Below are 18,042 nucleotides of genomic sequence, written 5' to 3' on the forward strand. Positions count from 1 at the left end.
TACATGTGTTGAACGCGGAGGCGCCGTCCGTTCGACGCTTGATCGGATCTTCCACGATTTGAATCGCCGCGAGTATGGCTCCATCAACCGCGTTCTTGTGACGCTTCCGCTTAACGGTATTCAAGGATATGAAGATGCACTCCCTCTCTCTCATTGCTAGCATATCCTAGATTGATCTTGGTGACACGTAGGAAAATTTTGAATTATTACTACGTTCCCCAACAGTTTTGTATGGATTTGAGGGATGAAATATGAGGTCCGCGGATGCATTGAAGAAAGTATGAGGTGTGATCGGTCACTGCACGTGGACGTGCCCGGTTGCGTCTGCCGGCATTTGAGGGGCCGGATTTGATGTTCGCGGCATTACCATGAGAATAGATTATTCTATTTTATTTCAACATTTTACACTTTTACCACTAGTGTTTCCTTCCTAAAAATCACAATGTTTAGATCTGAAAACCTGCACACCACAGGAGAAGGCTTTCACACATGACCCCACTACGCATCGACACCTCTACCACCACTACTAGTCCACCACCAACAGTCACAGGTGGTCCACGGGCCAAGTCCATGGTGGCGCCCCCCCCCGCTCGCACTCCCCACTATCCAACCGAACCAGACGTCGCGACAGGCGAAAGTCTCGTCACAAACCAAACCCAAACGCCGCAACAAGACCCCTAACCCGATCCAACCCCAGCCCGCACCCGCCCCCTCTTCCCTCCTCCCCTCAGTGTGCGGTGGCCGACTGACTGGCTTGTGCCTGGTTCGCGACTGGCGTGGTGCTCCGCGCAGACAAACCACAAAGCTACAAACCCCACTCCGCCCCCGCCTCATCGCCTCCTCCGCCGCTCTCCCCCCGCCGCCGACCGCCCCCGCAGCCGTCTCCCCTCCCGTGAGGTGTCGCCGCCGCCGCCGCCGAAGCAGTAGGCACGGTTCTTCCGGCGCCGGGCGCCGGGGTATGAGCAGCAGCCGCCGCCCCGCAGGATCTAGGGTTCCGACCACCCCACTCACGTATGGCGGGTGCTAGAAGCTCCAGCGACATCACCTCGGTATCTCCCCCTCCCCCCCTTCCATTTACCGCGTGTGGCTGACGGGTGCAGTGTGCTCGCGTCGGGAATTGCTCCGGGGTAGCGCCTGGCCCGGCGAGCTAGGGTTTTGGGTGGCGCCTGAACTGGGACGCTTCCTGTTTTGGATGCTTTTAGCGGGCTGGTTTCAAGTTCGATTCCGGGTCTCGGAAATTAGGGTTTTGGAGTAGCATCGAGTGACAGTCCGTGAGTGTCGGGTTTACTATGTCCAGCTGTGGCCAACTGCGGCTTTGAGTTCCTGCACTGGCGATTCGATTTTAGGCTTTTAGCCAGCAGAGGATGATTTGCTGGTACGGCATATGTCATGCAGAATTAGTATTTGGTCCATTTCGCGTGCTTTATTATGTGGAGCTTAGGAACGGGCTGATGCCCATAAGTTCATTTCTTTCATGCACATTTACTTGTGTTGATAGAGGGAGTGGGATGAAAAACGCGATTAGCTGTCCACTGCAGTTGTATGCGAGACTCATGGGGAGGCAAGTGGTTGTGGCCTCCTATAATTGGCTAAGATTCTGGCCTTTCACTCCTATTAAGCAGGTTATTAGGCCTGTAATGTTTGATCACCCATCTGAAGACTGATGATTTATGTAGTTATGCTTATGTATGAACTGGAGACATGTGTAAACTATCTACCAAATGCCTAGCTTGCTCCAACGTTTCCTGCTCACACTTTACTTTCGTCATTGGCATGTTGGAACTTCCATTTCTATATAAATTTTAAGTTTGTTTATCTTGCAGACAAACACCCATGGATTATGATGATACTGATTTCCAGAGCCGAAATTTTCAACTAGCCGGTGAAGACAACAGTAAATCCCCATCAAGTTTGCGGCCATTTGCACTGCCGAAACTTGATACTGACGACCAACTACAGGGCCATCTCAGATTTGGCAATTTAACAGACTCTGAAGGATTTTTCAGTGTAGGAGGGCACGATAATAGTTGGATTGAGGTGCTGTCCACTGGAAGTAGTGTTGTTGGTTTTAGTTCTAGCGCAGCTGAATCTTGCTCCATATCTAGGAGTAACTATGTCTGGTCAGAGGCAACATCCACTGAGTGTGTGGAAATGTTGTTGAAGTCAGTGGGAGAAAATGAGATGACCAGTAACATGAATGATAATGTGCGTCAGCAGTTAAGTGGCATGGACAGTCAAATTGGTCCATCCAACATGCAACCTAACTCTAGTGACTCTCCATCAGATAGCATTGTGGTGCCGACTGAGAATGACCAGTCCCAGGGCACTCGTTCTAGAATGCCAGAAGATCCTTTGACAAGTCAACCTCAGTTTGAAGATATTGCACCTTTCTCAATGGTTGACAAAGCTGAACATGCCATGCCTTCAACTTTATCAGGCAGGAAGTCGAACTATATGTTGGATTCTGTTTCTGAGAAGTGCATTGTGAGTGAGAAGCTGTCTTCCGCTTCTCAAAACACACCAGAAGGCTGTCCAGCTGTTGACAACTATTTTAAGGTGGTTCATGATGGTGATTCTTTGGACAATCTCAACATACACTCAGCTGGAGTTGATTCCGATAAGTTGAGCAACGAAGCCTTCTCGGAGTTAGCTCGAATTCAGAACATATACTCCACCGACTCATATCACTTCGAGCAAGGCAATCATATGCACGCAAATAAACTTGAAGGAGGAATGCATGAATTGCAAAAATTGACAGAAAGCTCTGATGGATTATTGGAGGCCATCACAAATCCGGTTAAGATGCTGCAAATGAATGATGACACTTGCAAGAGTGCCACTGATTCACTTCAACCATCCCTTTCACAAGTAGAACATGGGGCAGAAGGCCATAAAATTTTAGTGGACGCGCACAAAAAACCTGTCATTAAGAACTTCAGCATTGGCGAAGAACCCAGTTCTGCTAAATCTTGTCAAAACCAGTCAGATTTGAATAATTCTAATCCTCATCCCGTCACTCCCTTGTCAACCGAAAGTGGCGAGTTGATTCAGTCTCCAGATGGAAAACAGCCTGCCCATGTCATTGGAGCTCCAGAAGAAACGGAAAGTGATGGAGTGGAAGATACAGTTGTTGATGTCTCAAAACATGGAGTGCCAGAGCAGCATCAAGAATCTGTTGATAATCTAAAAAATGTTGTTATGGATGATACAAATATCAGCAATGACGTTGACTCAAAGCTTGGAGTGCTAGAGCAGCATCAAGATTCTGTTGATAATCTACAAAGTGTTGTTTCAGAAGAACAATCAGGTAGGGAGGAAATCTCAGCGGTTTCAGGGGATTTTGAATGCTTGGTAGAAGCTGGTCATGATGGAAATGATAGACGCCTTACTGGTACATCAAAAGATGAGTTTGAATCATCAGGGCATGTTGCACCTGTCAATTCTTCAGCTGGTTTATTTGATGAGAATGGTCCAAACGTTTCCTCAGTAAATCATGAGGGGCCAGTCAAGGAAGATGATACGCCTGTTTTAGAAGACGAGCCTGGAACTAATTCTGGGCCTCAGGAAAAAGAGATAGCACCTCTAAGCAATTTAAGCAGCGATATAATTTCTACCACGGTTGCTGATACATCCAATAAATCAATGGATAAATCTGACTGTTCAGGAGGTGTTCCATCCGATGGTTCTCCTGCTGGTGTGCTTGAAGGAAATGATTCGACGATTTCCTCAATAAATCATGTGGATGCAGTTGATAAAGGTGCTAATTCTTCTTCAGAAGTTGGAGGCCACAATGTAGCACCTGTTTCTGAGTCATCGGTGAATAAGTCAGCAATGTCGGTGAACTCTGACATCAATTCTATTTGTAGCACTGGTACCGTTCCTGTCGCAAAAAATCCACAGTGTGAAGGGCTGGCTACTTCTTTGGCTAGTTTGACCACGAATCAAAGTCAGGATAAATCAGGTGACTCGTCTTTTTCTTTCCTTCTACCAGCCATGTATTTATTAGCAATATGTATTCCACTTAAGCAGGTTTTCTTTTGAAACTGACAAAGTTGGGATTCATTCAGGTGATCATCCAGATGCTCATACAGAGAATTGCCAGGTGGGCAGACCATTACAATCTGAAGACCAAGAAATTTCTCATCCACAGAAATGTCAGATTGGTGGATCTTCTGTACAATCTGAGCATCAAGGAAATTTAGCTACTGCCTCCTCCTTGGATCTCTCATCTGGCAAGGGTGCACAAACCATCATAGAAACTCCTTTAAATGCAAATGATGATTTAAATGTGCATATAAAAGGTTAGTTGTTTGTGCTAGCATAATACTAGTGATGCAGTTTTCCTCAAGAAGAGCAGTGTGTCACTGCTTCTTTTAGAAGAAACATTCTTTCTACAAAGCAAATATTTTCTAAGCATGCTTTATACTTTTCCCTTAAAGTTGAAGTGCAAACCGTTTCCCCCCTCAAGTTTGCACATTTAATTCTTGCTCCGTTACGTTCCAGATCCATATTGTATTTCTAAGTGGCATGCATGGAACTTTGGAGCATTCTTTAAATTTAATCCTTGCACTTGACTTCGATACGTTTTACAAATTTAAGCTCCACTATAGGTGATTAAGTACACTTGGTTGTCTTCATTCTGTTAAGATTAGTATGCATGTTCTAACACAAACAGCAGAAAAATTCAAATGGATGCAAAGTGACATATTCTTTTGGCTACAGATAACAAAGGAAACTGTAATGATGCTACATGCGGTTCCCCTACAGTGATTAGTTGCACAGAACCCTGTCTCCAAGAAGGTGGGCAGGAGGGTATCGCTGTGCTTCATAGGAACCTAACTGAACAAACCGAGGATAAAAAAGACCCTACAGCCTCAGCTGGCGCTTCCCCTAGTTCAGAAGATTGCTCTGCCAGAAATATAAAACATAATCTTACTTCTGAGGAGACAAATACAACGGGAGATGATCGAAGTTTCTCATTTGAGGTCGGAGATCCACCAAAAGTGTCTGAGAAAGTTCATCGTCCTGCTTGGAGCCCTTTTCCTAGATCTAAAGCTGCTCTAAGTACTGAGGTCTCTCTCTCTCTCTCTGCATGAGCTTGATGCTTACATACCACACATTAGACTTACATTAGCTAGGACAAACTGTTTGAAGCTTAAACATCACACCTTAGCTGTGACATTGGCGTGATTTATTATCGTAATTTGTTTACTATTTCCTAATTTTTAGGTAAACTCAGAAATCCCTAAACCTGGGACTCCTGGAAATGTGTTGAAGCACACCAGTGAAGTGAGTAAGAAAACGGCTGTTCTGGATACTGGGAAAGAACAACAATCAGGGAACAAAGTGGTTGAAAGTGTTGGGGTGCTCTCTAGCAGCTCGCATATTGGTCATAGTACTGAAACTAAAAGTGCACCGCTAGAGCAGCCACAACAGCATCCAACTCCAGAGAGCAGTGGTAGGCAAATCTCCTATATTCAGACAGTTCAGATATCTCTATTACCTGTCTTGAATACATCAGTTTCTTGTGCAGCTCTAGCGCACCAACCTTTCACAGATTTACAACATGTGCAGCTACGTGCACAGATATTTGTTTATGGTGCTCTTATGTAAGTTAGAACTCTTTTACATATGTGTTGCTTACTTGTGTAATTAGAAATGTATGGATTATGGAACCTAATTTTCTTTCTGCAGTCAAGGAATACCACCAGCAGAGGCCTACATGGTGTCAGCTTTTGGAGAACCTGGTGTGTGTTGTTTCATAGATGGAAGTCCTCTATTTTTCCTTGTTTGCATTGTCTCATAAATTTTCGCATTAACATACAGTAGGTGGCGGCAAACCTGCCTGGGAGGCAGTCTGGCGAGTTGCTGTTAAGATATTTCAGAATCAGAAGTCACCCGTAGCTGGCTTGGAAACTCCTACAAGCTCACGTATAGGTAAATATGCGATACAATGATTACACTATATACTGTACATACATATATTTTTAAATTCCTGAGCACATGAATCTGCAGGCAGCAATGTGGCTGAAAAAGCCAGTAAGGGTACAGCAGGTAAAACTTCACCAGCTAGCAAAAAAGGTGGCAAAGCTGTGTTGCCAGCACATACTGCTGTAACTCTGCAGTCACCAACTTTCAACATGTCACCGCTTGGTAGTTCTACATTGAACCTGCAACGAGGTTCCCATCTGGATTTTAGTCAGGCTGTATCACCAGTATTCGCATATAATTCACAGACAAGACAGCCTACTTCTGCTGTTGCATCCTGGTTTCCTCAGAGCCATGGTACACGTGCTGCACCTTGGCTGGCTCCACCACAAAACTTAATATTTGATTCATCAATGCAACCAACTGTGCCTTCAAGTGAATCTGCAAAAGGATCTAGTAAAACTATATCCATTTCACAAGCTATTACGCCTGGTCTATTTCTTCCCAGTCAGGCATCTTCTGCTGTTGCTTCTCCATTAGCAGTTGTACAGGAGGAGAAACAGAAGACACCGGCTTCTAAGCGTAATAGAGCTGGAGCTGCATCACCAAAGCCAAGAAAAAGAAAGAAAGCTTCAGCAAGTCAAGAACAGCAACCTGACATTGCTTCCTCTCAGCTCAAAACGGACATTGCATCATCCCAGCTCAAAACAGACATTGCATCTGTTATTCCTGCCACTGAGCAGACACCAGGCTTCACCTTATCTACTCGTTCTCCAAGTAATGTTCTGGGTAGCCGGCTTGTTCCTAACTCAAGTTTGATCACATCTGTGCCTAACTACCTGGGTGGTAAGGGTGCTGAGCAAAGAATAATCTTTTCAGAACAGATCAGCGGTGCAGTGGACCAATCTATGGACCAAGCCAAAGGTGCAAGCATGTACTCTGAGGAGGCACTGAGGCACAGTGAAGGTGTGTGGAACCACTTATCCACAAACTCAAGGAGTAAATTACCTGCAGAAGTAGAACAAAAGCTTACTTCAGCAGCTGCTGCTGCTTCTGCAGCAGTTTCTGTTGCGAAGGCTGCTGCAGAAGCTGCTAAAATGGCGTCGGTGGCTGCATTGCAGGCAAAAATGATGGCAGAAGAAGCCCTTGGCTCTATGAAATCTGCTAATTCCTTGCAGAAGCGTGACACTGGTGAAGTTGATGTAAATAATATGGCAAGTGTGTCAAGTTTGACGCCCAAATCATCATGGAAAATAAAGGACAGCACTAATGCCCCAGGTTCCACCATTTCGGTGGCACGGGAGGTTGCTAGAAAAAGGGTTGAAGAGGCATCTGCAGCTGCAAAACGTGCAGAAAACTTAGATGCTATACTTAAAGCTGCAGAGCTTGCTGCAGAGGCTGTGTTCAAAGCAGGAACAATCATAGGGATGGGTGAGCCTCTGCCTTTTACTCTAAGTGAGCTGTTGGAAGCTGGTCCTGATGGCTACTGGAAGTCTGATAGAGTGAAGAATATGAAGACTGGTAACACCAGTGAGAATGCAGTAACAGAAGAATTGGAGATACCTACTAATAAATCTGGCAAAAAGCATGATAGCAAAGCTAAATATGATCAAGCAATACAGAACTTGGAGCCATCTTCCAGTGTCAAAAGTTTGCAGCCAGATAAGATGCCCTCAGGTAAAGCCACAAGTACCTTTTGGTATGTTGTGATTGATGTTCACCTCCAGCTGATTTTTGTTTGTTTGGCTCATGTAGGGAATGGGATTGAAGATAATCCCACTGCTGGCCCACTCAATGGCAACACAACTGATACAGCACCAAGCATAATTTGGAATGGCATTGGAAAAGGATCTCTTGTTGAGGTGAGTTGATTCTTTTTGTCTGGATATATTTCCCCCTTTTGACATGACTAAGATGATAATCTGCTTTGTGGACATTTTTGAAGCTAAAATATACTCCCTCCGTTCCAAAATATAAGATATATTCTTTTTTTCAAACTTATGCATGTTTGACCAAGTTTTTAGAGAAAATTATTAATACCTACAATGTCAAATTTGCATCATTAGTTCCATCATGAAAACTATTTTCATATTTAATTTATTTGGCATTGTAGATGTTGATATTTTATTGTAAAATTTTGGTCAAATGTAGAAATGTTTGACTTATATGAAAATTTATGCACCTTATATTTTGGAACGAAGCGAGTAACTAACATTATTCCTTGCGATGCATCTATTCTCCATGACTGCATCTATTTATAAATTTCAATATACACCTTTGACTTTTTTTTCTAATGACATTTGTTACAAATAATAATAAGTACGCCCTCTGTTCCAAATTATTTGAAGGTCTAGCTTTATCCAAGTAAAACTTCTCTATTTGACCAAGTCTACAGAAAAATGTGCTAATATCTACAGTACTAAAAAATTGGTGTTGTAGATGGTGTTATATCTTTCTGTAGACTTGGTCAAACTTAAGATGTTAAACCTAGGACAAAGCTATAACTTAATTTGGAACGGAGGGAGTACTTATGACTAATCTATTAATATTTTTCATGGGATTAAGCGGCTAACGACTGCGATGTACTCTATTTTTTTTCATGTTTGGTATTAAATATATTTGTTTGTCAGCTTTGCTTTTTTCTAACCTTATATTGTATTATTCCATTTTTATGTCAGGTTTTTGCTGCTGAGGGTGGTTCTAGAGCAGCTTGGTTTTCTGCGAAGGTCCTTGATATAAATGAAGATAGTGCATGCATCAACTATGAAGCCCACGGTGAAGGTTAGTACTGATTGTTCTATTCATATCTGCACCTTAATTTTTCCATTAGGCACGCATTCTTTGCACTCTTTGATTATCCTCAAGCTACACCAAAATAAGTGTTGGTTGTTATGCTAATCAGGCTGTGGGATTGGCTGATCTTTTTTTAGGTACTGGTCTTTCCAAGGAATGGGTGTCACTGAAGCAGGAGGGGGAGAAGGCACCTCACATACGTCTTGCCCATCCTGCTACTATATCTAATTTGAAAGGTACTAGAAAGCGCCGTAGGGACACAGCAGGAAATTATTCTTGGGCTATTGGTGATCACGTGGATGCATGGATAAAAAATAGGTATGCCATTCAGTGTTCTTACATGCTGCTCTTTCATGGGTAAATGCCGGAAGCAGGAAGATAGCAGCATATAGGCTGTAGATTTGCATATCCACTGATGGTGTTTCTGCTCAATGCTGTGGTGGTAGCCCTATTTAGTATTTTGGACTGGAAAACTGTGCAGAAGCAGTATTTCAGAAGTATATACATCTAAAATGAATTTTAGAGCAATTCTAGACTGTCTTATTTCCTGTTATAGGTTCATTCTGGTGCCAGCAGTGTTCTGCTAGTAGGTTGAGTGAGATACTAGTATTCTCTTTTTTATTTCACTTATTGATCTGAAGCTTGTTTCTTTCCACAGTTGGCGGGAGGGAGTCATTTCTCAGAATGGTGAATTTGGTGACACAAAGTTCGTTGTGCAATTTTCAGGTAACATTAGCATGATTGTCCATCTCTCATCCTTTATGGTATTGTTCTTATTCTGAGTTTTGTTGCCAAGTGCATGTTTCAAGTTAGTAATAATTTATTACCATAGTTTGTACATAATGAATGCTTCCAATCAACTGAGTGGAGCAGCCACAACATATCTGAACTGAAATTGATGTCATCATAATTTGATTGTTCCTAACCTAGCATTGATCTTTGGCTTTAGGTTTCCAGTTTGACCTGCGGATTTTCATTTATTAATGGGAAAAGTTCTTCAATAGATTATTCTTTAACCGTCCTTATTGTCTTGATCATGTATTTTCAGCTGGTGATTCCTTAGTCCTTGATGCTTGGAATCTTCGTCCATCACTTGTTTGGCAGGATGGTGAATGGACAGAGTGGTCCCGTGCACGAGAGAGGAAAGATAAATCAAATAAGGTTCCTTCTATATTCTACACTTGCTCGCAATTTTGACTACCCAAATTTAATCTTTGTCCAAGAATTAATCCAAAAGTTCTTTAATACTGACATTTTTACTCAAATTTGATACTACTGGATTTGTCTCAAAAAGTTCTTATGATCTCATCTTTTAACTACTAAAGAAATACATAATTTCAGGTTAGAACTTATATTTGGACAATCAAATACGCCACACCTCGTTCTGCATTGGATGGAGTACATTTTATTTGTATGGAATGCGCTAAATATTACTTCTGCACAATTATATTTGAATAACAATATTTTTGGGTACAGGGTGATTCTCCATATGAGAAACGCCAGCGGACAGCAGTGAACGATCCTGTGCCTACTGTTGGAGAAGCACGTCCCCCTTCTAAAGACAAGAAGAGCACTAACACTGTAGTGAGCGACCCTGTGCCTACTGTTGGAGAAGCACGTCCCCCTACCAAAGACAAGAAGAGCACTAACACTGTCGTGAGCGATCCTGTGCCCACTGTTGGAGAAGCACGTCCCCCTACCAAAGACAAGAAGAGCACTAACACTGTAGTAAAACCAGATGAGCCAAAGCCACTGGCTTTATCTGATAGGGACGTGCTTTTTAACATTGGAAAAGGTGCAACTGAGATTAAAACCACCAGGCGACCTGGACTGCAGAAGGAAGGAACAAAGGTCTTCGGTGTTCCAAAACCTGGAAAGAAGAAGAAGTTCATGGATGTAAGCAAACATTATGTTGGCGATCAATCTGATAGAATTTCTGAGGGTAGTGCATCCAGCAGATATGCAAAACATCCAGTGCCACAGGTGCCAAGACCACGGGAAAGTACCCTAAAACTCGACCAGAGAGCCAAGAGGGCAAGTGACATGCGATCCAGAGGACTTAAATCTGCCAAGCCTCAGACAACATCAACTAACGGTGTTCCTGGCGAGGATCCTTTATCTACTCCTGTCCCAAGCTCTAGTGCTCTTGAAAGTACTTTTGCTTTTGCGGCAAGTACGACAAGCTCTTCCAACCCTGTGAACCCAACTGTAGAAAAGAATAATTTGGCTCATGCCACTGATCTTAGAACTGAAGATGCTTCTATTCTGGAATCACGTTTACAAGCCACACCAACCGTTCCTGCTGTCAAGAAGAATCCGATTGCTGCTAATCGAGCTAAAAGGAAATTTGTTCCTTCTGCGGATAGTAACGTGAACAGGAGGGTGCTGAAAACTCCTGACGTTTCAGCCAAGACTAGCTCAGATTCTGCTGAACCCCGAAGGTCAAACCGCCGGATTCAACCAACCTCACGGGTAACTACTGGAACTGTCCTTAAGTTGGCACTAAATTTATAATGTAGTTGTACTACTTTCCGTCACTGAATATTGGTAGCATGTCCTTGCGGTGCATAATATAGCTATAGCTTACTACTTTTGAGCCTTTCAGTATCGTTGTAGTCATTCTATACTTTTGTCAGAGGTCTCATTACTGTTATGAGTTTCAATACTAGTGTTGCTCCCTTTAGAATAAATCTGAGCGATGTGATTGTTTTTCCCCATTGTGTGCTTGTTACGTGTCTGAACTTGCTGCAGAACCTCGACATACACTTGTTTTACGGAGTTTGATACATGTGCTAACTTAGTCTTGCTGTTTTCTGTAATGCAGTTGCTCGAGGGCCTGCAGAGTTCTCTTATAGCCTCCAAAATTACTGGCGAAAAACTCCCTAGGACTAATTTCAGGAGTGCTACTTCTGCCTCAAGAGGTAACTGGCTCTTCTCTTTTTGTTGTTTCCGTAGCTTCATTTATTGGTGTTCATTTCTGATCCTGTGCTTGTCAATCCGTTTCGGGAACCTTGTGGAAACAGGAAAAGCCCATGGCTAATTCAAGGCAATCGAGACGCTGTTTTGGCGAGACAACCATGGCGTGTTTGTACATATCGGTAGCTTGCCGAGTATGGAAGCGAAAGGGGATAGGATTTGAGTGAAGGCTTTTGGAGCTGGTGTGTGTGGATGTACTATAAAACTAGCTTAAGTTAGTGTCTTTTCTCTCTATTGCACTGGACAGTATTATTGTGTCGTAGGATTAGCCATTAATCACCCCAAACCCTCCGTTTAATCTGTATGGATACAGTACCAAGGAGAAGAAGGACGGGGTCTGGCTTAATTTTACTCATCAACGGTTGTACTTTACCTTCTCTCGAGTACCAGCCCCATGTTGGAATGATTGACTGGTGCTTTTTGGTTCCAGTGAATGCTTTGACCTTGATGTGGCAACTGGCAACCATGTTTCCTTTGTTGTGTGTCTGCCTTACGTGTGCACTGGTGCGTTTTTCGCGGCTGTTACACCATATCTTTAGACAGGCAGTTGCGTTTTTCATGCTTACACTTTGTTGGTTTCAACATATGGCACAGGGTTCCACTTCGATGGCTCAAACTTTGCTGCCAAGAAACGTACACCAAACGTACAATGAAATCAGTGAATCATGAGGGTGCAAGCTCTCTTTTATTGTTGACCTTTATTGCCAGAATCGTATAGGAAATAAGTCAATCGTGAAGCAACAAACTGCCTATTGATTTTTTCAGAACAAAAAAACTACCTGCTCATCGTTTTTCTTTTTTCAAGGGGACCTGCTCATCATTGACAGCACTAGATCAACCATTCCATCGGCAGTATATCTTGTAGACATGGACAGCTCTGTATATTGCATCTTAGACTACTATTTGGACACTTTCTGTTACCTAATAATGAGCTTTCGTGTTGCATAAGTATGTTATACCAAGTTGAGCTAACAAAAAACACAATTTCTTGAGCATGCAATTGGAGGGGAACGTTGACTTCCTTGATGTAGAATGGCTTGTTTGAATCGCCCTCGCTTGCCTAGATACATACTACTCCCTTTGTCCCGTAATGTAAGACGTTTTTTGACAATATACTAGAGGCAAAAAAACGTCTTACATTATGAGACGGAGGAAGTACATCTCAGCTATCAGACGCTCATAGCCATTGATCACCAGCAAAGCTAGTAGGACCAAAGGAAGGATGGCCGAGTCCTTTGAGAAGATCAAGGTGGAGTTCACCGGCCATGAAGAGAGTGTGCAGGCCCTCGCAGAGGCCTTCCACGACTCCGGCGAGGTCCCCGAGAGGTACATCAGGCAGGAGATCGACGCCGATCCCCTCGCCGCCGATGCGGGTGGTCCTGCTCTGCCGACAATCGACATGTCCATGCTGCTCGACCCCGAGTTCTCGGCGGAGGAGTCGGCTAAGCTCGGATCCGCATGCGAGCACTGGGGGTTCTTCCAGGTCTGCAACAACACCATTCCATTCCACGATTCATGTCATGTCATCAGGCAGCAAGCAGAGAAATCGTTGGAGACGTTTGATGTTTTATTTCTTCCCCTGCAGCTCGTGAACCATGGCGTGGACGGGGGCCTGCTGGGGCGGACGAAGGCCGACGTCGCCGACTTCTTCGGCCTTCCCCTGGAGGTGAAGTCGGCCGTGGCGATCCCGCCCAACGGCATGCAGGGCTTCGGCCACCACTTCGTCTTCTCCGAGGAGCAGAAGCTGGACTGGGTGGACCTGCTGTTCCTCGCCACCCGGCCCGCCGACGAGCGGAGCCTGGACTTCTGGCCCACCAAGCCCTCCACCTTCAGGTGAAAATGAAATGCTTCTCTGTTTCGTCAACTAGATCCATCCCTCCAGCTTCAGGTGACATGAACCTGAATGTTTCAAGCATTTTTTTTGATCCCTGCTGCTGTGCTCATCCTGATCCCCAGGGACACGCTTGACAAGTACACGACGGAGCTAGCAAGTGTGGCCGAGCAACTGTTCAGGTTCATGGCCAGGGACCTGGGAGTTGACCAGGAGGCGCTCCTTGGCACCTTCAAGGGTCTGCCCCAGTGCGTGAGGATCAACTACTACCCTCCCTGCCGTCAGGCCGGCAAGGTGCTGGGCCTCTCGCCGCACACCGACGGCGTCGGCATGACGCTCCTCCTCCACGCGAACGACGTGCAAGGGCTGCAGATCAGGAAGGATGGGGAGTGGTTCTCCGTGCACGCCCTGCCCGGAGCTCTCGTCGTCAACATCGGCGACGTCCTTGAGGTGTGTTCCTAGCCAGTACTCCCTACGTTCCATAATTCTTGTCATGGTTTCAGTTCAAATTAGTATCTGCTCTGTTTGATCTGCAAATAGTATGATCACTTCAAGTCGTCAGCTGCCTGTCTATTTAAGCTTGTTGAAATAAAACACTGAGAAATTACCATTGGATTCAAACAGATCCTCAGCAACGGCAAGTACAGGAGCATCGAGCACCGGGCGGTGGTTAACCCTGACAAGGAGAGGATCACCATTGCGGCGTTCCACAGCGTGCACCTTCCCTGCACGATTGGCCCGTTTCAGGAGCTGGGTGACGCACGCTATAAGACGGTCGATGGCCTTGACTTCACCAAGGGGTACTTCGCCGCCAAGCTGGAAGGCAGGAGGTACCTGGAGAGCCTGAAGCTATAGTCAAATGATGATGGTCACTGGTCAGAGCGGTGAGTGTTATGATTAATTCACTTGGTTTAATACTACTATTGCTTCCTATGTATCATATGTGTTGCTTTCAGCATGGATGTTATGTGCAGTCTTCTCATAGAATTATTTTGTGAACTTTTTCTTCCAAGAACAGAATGTTTTGTGGTCATTTTTTTGAAGAACGTAATACATTTGTGAACTTAATGTATTGAGTGTAAATACTGCCTGTGGATAACAACAATTTGTGAACAGTCTTTTTAATTCCCCCCGTAAGGTATATATGTTCCATCGACCTAGGACTAGGAGAAGCCAGTATCCACCTTCTGTTGTGATCTACTCCCAACGCCCGGAAATGCTTGTCGGAGAAATGGATGTATTTCCAAACGTTGGGAGTGTGTAGGTTGTGATTTTCTTTTGGAGACAATAGAGATCCACAGTATGATAGGCTAAGTGCAGAAGAATACGCAATCAGCAATTGAGAAGAACTGTTTAAACTAAAATATTAGGATGGACATAAAGTGCTGTAAGATGGATCAAGTGCAACAACAAACTCAATCATAGACAGCAATACAGAAACCTCAATGAAGATCAAGATAAAAGCTCACTCGGTCTCTTGGGAGCTAGGCACGCTGAATAAAAGCTCATCTCAACAGAAGAAATACGCCGCTCATCTCAACAGAAGAAATACGCGGTGACCATTCCAAAGAGGCAAGTTCAACTGGCAAATAAGTGGTCACAGGTTCTCCACTGCCTCTCCTTGTACATTGATCATCAGCTCTCTGCTTCTGTCTATTCCCTGTAGCTATCGAAGAACACCTATCCTCAAGATGTAACTCCTCGCAGTTGTCAATTCTGTATGTAGAGCAGCCATTTTGCTCAGACTTCTTCTCACCCTCGAAAGTAAAAAGGCCTCTATCTCTGCAAATTTTGCCCCATCATCACTAACCAAAGCTTCTTTGCATGACTGCAACACTGACGAGAACAGAGGGAAATTTCTCTGTGCTTACAAACCATCTTCTACAACATTGGCCCCAGTTACTTTGGTCTCTGAATCCTCCTGAGACATAAAAAAGGGTTTCACTGTAAGTAAGGATTGACATGTATGTATATACAAATTGTGCGAGGTTACAGATTCCAATAATACATGATGAGTTTATTTAGCATGCACAGAGGCAATGAATATAGCATGATATGTCACACAGTCGCACCATTGCCATCTCATAATGGTTAACATTACAAAATATTGTCTAAGACAGCATTTTCTGCACTTTACCGGAAAGAAGCCTCCAGCCTCAAATATTGTCAATGTGGCACTCTATATCTGTGTGCTATCATATATCCTACCTATGGTCTGCAATTGAACTCATGTACTATGAGATACGCAAACCAGACATGTTACTATATCTAGACTTAGAATCAATTCATCCCTCAGTAACAAAATCAACCACAGCTGACTGAAATAGCAAAATGTGAAGAGTCGATAACAGATTTTCACAACAATTGGCACCCAAATGCTGTATACTACTATAATCCAGGGACCAGATGTAGGAGGATTCAAGTTCAGGCTCACCTTGTTGCATACCAAAGAAGGTGGCCAGGCCATGATGTAGGGATGGAGAGGGCTGTCAAATGTACCCCGGAAGAGTTTGATAAGCTCCGCTGTTTCAAGGCAGAAGGATAGAAACCACTCAGGAGATTCAGTACTTGCGTGACAGTAACTAGACAGGTACACAAAGCCGTCGACAACTGCCAAACTGTTCACCACGACATGATCTTCTCCTGAACACTCGGTGAACTCAACAAACTTGTGCAACGGAAACCTCTTCTCCATCCATCTCTTGACACCGCCATCGTCGGCTCTCCAGAACCAAACAGCAAGCGTCCACTCCTTTGCACGGGAGTCGTCTGCGCAAACGATACAGAGCTCGCCGTCCTTGGTCTGACCAAGCCTGAAGTTTGTGGAGTGTTTCCCTTTTAGGGGCTGCGGCAAATCCATTTCAGAGAACTGCAATGTCGCAGTGTTGAGCACGAGCATGCAGGCTTGGGTCTTGCGCTTCCAATAGATGAATCCATTCACCAGGGTGCCAGTGTGAAACATGGGCTTGTCAACTCCACCATCCCCAGGCCGTGGCGTCGCGGTGTCCACCGCCGGCATAACCAGCCACCCCTTGCCCCTGTCGTCCGATGAGAAGACGGCGATGCGCGCCCGCGCCCGCCGCAGGGACCTGCCGTGGCGGACGCAGACCGCACGGAACGACCCCTGGCCCTCTTGGGAGAAGACGACGTGGATCTCGAGGGAGCGGGAGCGGGACATCTCATGGGGCAGTGGAGGGAGGAAATCCAGAGCCAGTGTGAGGGGGTTGTAGGCGGCAATCTGCTCGGTGCTCCGGTTGAGCAGGACGACGTAGCCGTCTTGGCAGCCCTGGATCTCCCACCCGGGAGAGGGGTCGTCGTTGTCCTCCGGGAGTCGGGTGAGGAAGAGATCGCCGCCGCGTATTGCGGCGGCGAGGTCCGGGTCGGACCGGCGGCGGAGGGGGACGAAAGAAGGGAGGGAACAGCTGTAGGACTCGATAAAGAGGCCAAGGAATGGGGATGGGTGGAGCGACCGGAATCCCCGGCGGAAGACGGGGGACGAACGGACAGCGTGGAGGAAGGTGCGGCAGGCAAGGGCGGCGCGGACGAGGCTCGGGAGGGAGGGGAGATGGAGGAAGATCTCGCGGAGAAGGTCGTCGCCTATAGAAGTGATGGTGCTGGGAGCAGGTGGGGCATATCTCGCCGTCGGCGGCCCTAGTTGGGAGGCCATGGCTGTCGAGTTCGAGCTCGGGCGGCGGCCGCCGGTTCTTGTTTTCGGAAGGAAACGGTTGGCACGTCCGTCCGCAAGGAAAGTGCGTCCGGCGTGGAGCAGACGCAGGAGTTCTCTAGGCCGACAGTGGCCGAATGTTACTACGGAAAAGTATAACTAGTGAATACCCGGGATTAGATGATTTGTCACATTTTACAAGAGGTTTGATGATTTGTCTTAAACTTGTCTCAATGGTCAGTGGCCCCGGTCCTACCCGTCAATCTCGAAAGGGGGTTGATCAAAGTGAAAAATAGAGTGTGCGTTAAGATTTAATTTCTAACTAACGTGTGGTTGGATGGTTAGCAAGACAGTGGTATCCCCGTTCATCAGAGTTTAAGTCTTGATATTTCCGGCGATGTGCGTTTAGTGGGTGGAGACGTTTTCGTTAGTTGTCGACTACGAGACACCTATGATGACTTTGTCAATCTCAAATAATATGCCGGCTCAGTCTCTCGAAGGTGCTCATAGCTAAAAAAAACTAGTGGCGGGAGCTCTTCTCTGCAATGAACTGCCCATGAATCGTAAATTTTAGAAAGTTTGACTTGACACAAAGCTTATACACAGTTAATCGAGGGAGTACAAGGCAGTCATGGTGGACGGCTGTTGTCCCGGCTATGGAACAACACTTCCTTTCCTTTTCCAGTTTTTTCTCCTTTCCTCTATTTTTTTGGTTTTATGGAAAAACACAAAATTAGTTGGCTGGGGCTGTTGAGTTGGCACTGCCTAGTCAGTAGTAATGTGGTAAAAACAATTGACTGGGTCAAAATTGAGACGACGATATGTTCACCGCTTTTGCAGTTCAGGGTTG

The 18,042-nt window shown here is 45.2% G+C and overlaps 3 protein-coding genes across 4 annotated transcripts; 2 read left to right on the plus strand and 1 right to left on the minus strand.

Annotated features, from left to right (window-relative positions):
- Window positions 1-688: 688 nt before the first annotated feature.
- G2484-1 (protein) lies at window positions 689-12,183 on the plus strand. 2 transcript variants are annotated; one of them, XM_087522401.1, is made up of 17 exons: window positions 689-1,049; window positions 1,824-3,961; window positions 4,068-4,301; window positions 4,723-5,072; window positions 5,230-5,458; window positions 5,534-5,609; window positions 5,695-5,747; window positions 5,830-5,937; window positions 6,016-7,605; window positions 7,684-7,790; window positions 8,607-8,709; window positions 8,859-9,039; window positions 9,380-9,447; window positions 9,770-9,882; window positions 10,198-11,193; window positions 11,546-11,642; window positions 11,745-12,183. In XM_087522401.1, exons 2-17 carry the CDS (start codon window positions 1,834-1,836, stop codon window positions 11,759-11,761), a joined length of 6,450 nt encoding a protein of 2,149 aa, XP_087378527.1. In that variant the 5' UTR covers window positions 689-1,049; window positions 1,824-1,833; the 3' UTR covers window positions 11,762-12,183. The 2 variants fall into 2 exon arrangements, with proteins under 2 accessions (XP_087378527.1, XP_048535134.2); XM_048679177.2 differs by having other exon boundaries at window positions 690-1,049; window positions 5,827-5,937.
- A 694-nt stretch (window positions 12,184-12,877) lies between these two features.
- LOC125513959 (2-oxoglutarate-dependent dioxygenase 11) lies at window positions 12,878-14,600 on the plus strand. Its single transcript, XM_048679198.2, has 4 exons — window positions 12,878-13,180; window positions 13,283-13,530; window positions 13,654-13,978; window positions 14,153-14,600. Exons 1-4 carry the CDS (start codon window positions 12,920-12,922, stop codon window positions 14,381-14,383), a joined length of 1,065 nt encoding a protein of 354 aa, XP_048535155.1. The 5' UTR covers window positions 12,878-12,919; the 3' UTR covers window positions 14,384-14,600.
- Window positions 13,364-17,769, minus strand: LOC125513949 (uncharacterized). The gene is made up of 4 exons (XM_087522404.1): window positions 15,963-17,769; window positions 14,998-15,449; window positions 14,137-14,377; window positions 13,364-14,058 (listed from the first exon to the last, which is right to left on the minus strand). Exons 1-2 carry the CDS (start codon window positions 17,193-17,195, stop codon window positions 15,396-15,398), a joined length of 1,287 nt encoding a protein of 428 aa, XP_087378530.1. The 5' UTR covers window positions 17,196-17,769; the 3' UTR covers window positions 13,364-14,058; window positions 14,137-14,377; window positions 14,998-15,395.
- Window positions 17,770-18,042: the final 273 nt, after the last annotated feature.

This window comes from Triticum urartu, chromosome 1A (genome assembly GCF_056163025.1).
Source record: "Triticum urartu cultivar PI428250 chromosome 1A, HENAU_Tu73, whole genome shotgun sequence".
Lineage (NCBI taxonomy): Eukaryota > Viridiplantae > Streptophyta > Magnoliopsida > Poales > Poaceae > Triticum > Triticum urartu.

Excerpts from the sequence above, each read along its gene's own strand:
- G2484-1 (XM_048679177.2), top strand. The coding sequence starts at position 1,834 with ATGGATTATGATGATACTGATTTCCAGAGCCGAAATTTTCAACTAGCC. Across the intron at positions 5,459-5,533 it reads TCCAACTCCAGAGAGCAGTG|CTCTAGCGCACCAACCTTTC; the intron begins GTAGGCAAATCT and ends TTTCTTGTGCAG. Across the intron at positions 9,040-9,379 it reads GATGCATGGATAAAAAATAG|TTGGCGGGAGGGAGTCATTT; the intron begins GTATGCCATTCA and ends TTCTTTCCACAG.
- LOC125513959 (XM_048679198.2), top strand. The coding sequence starts at position 12,920 with ATGGCCGAGTCCTTTGAGAAGATCAAGGTGGAGTTCACCGGCCATGAA. Across the intron at positions 13,181-13,282 it reads AGCACTGGGGGTTCTTCCAG|CTCGTGAACCATGGCGTGGA; the intron begins GTCTGCAACAAC and ends CTTCCCCTGCAG. Across the intron at positions 13,979-14,152 it reads ACATCGGCGACGTCCTTGAG|ATCCTCAGCAACGGCAAGTA; the intron begins GTGTGTTCCTAG and ends GGATTCAAACAG.
- LOC125513949 (XM_087522404.1), bottom strand. The coding sequence starts at position 17,195 with ATGGCCTCCCAACTAGGGCCGCCGACGGCGAGATATGCCCCACCTGCT. Across the intron at positions 15,450-15,962 it reads CTTCTTTGGTATGCAACAAG|GAGGATTCAGAGACCAAAGT; the intron begins GTGAGCCTGAAC and ends TTTATGTCTCAG.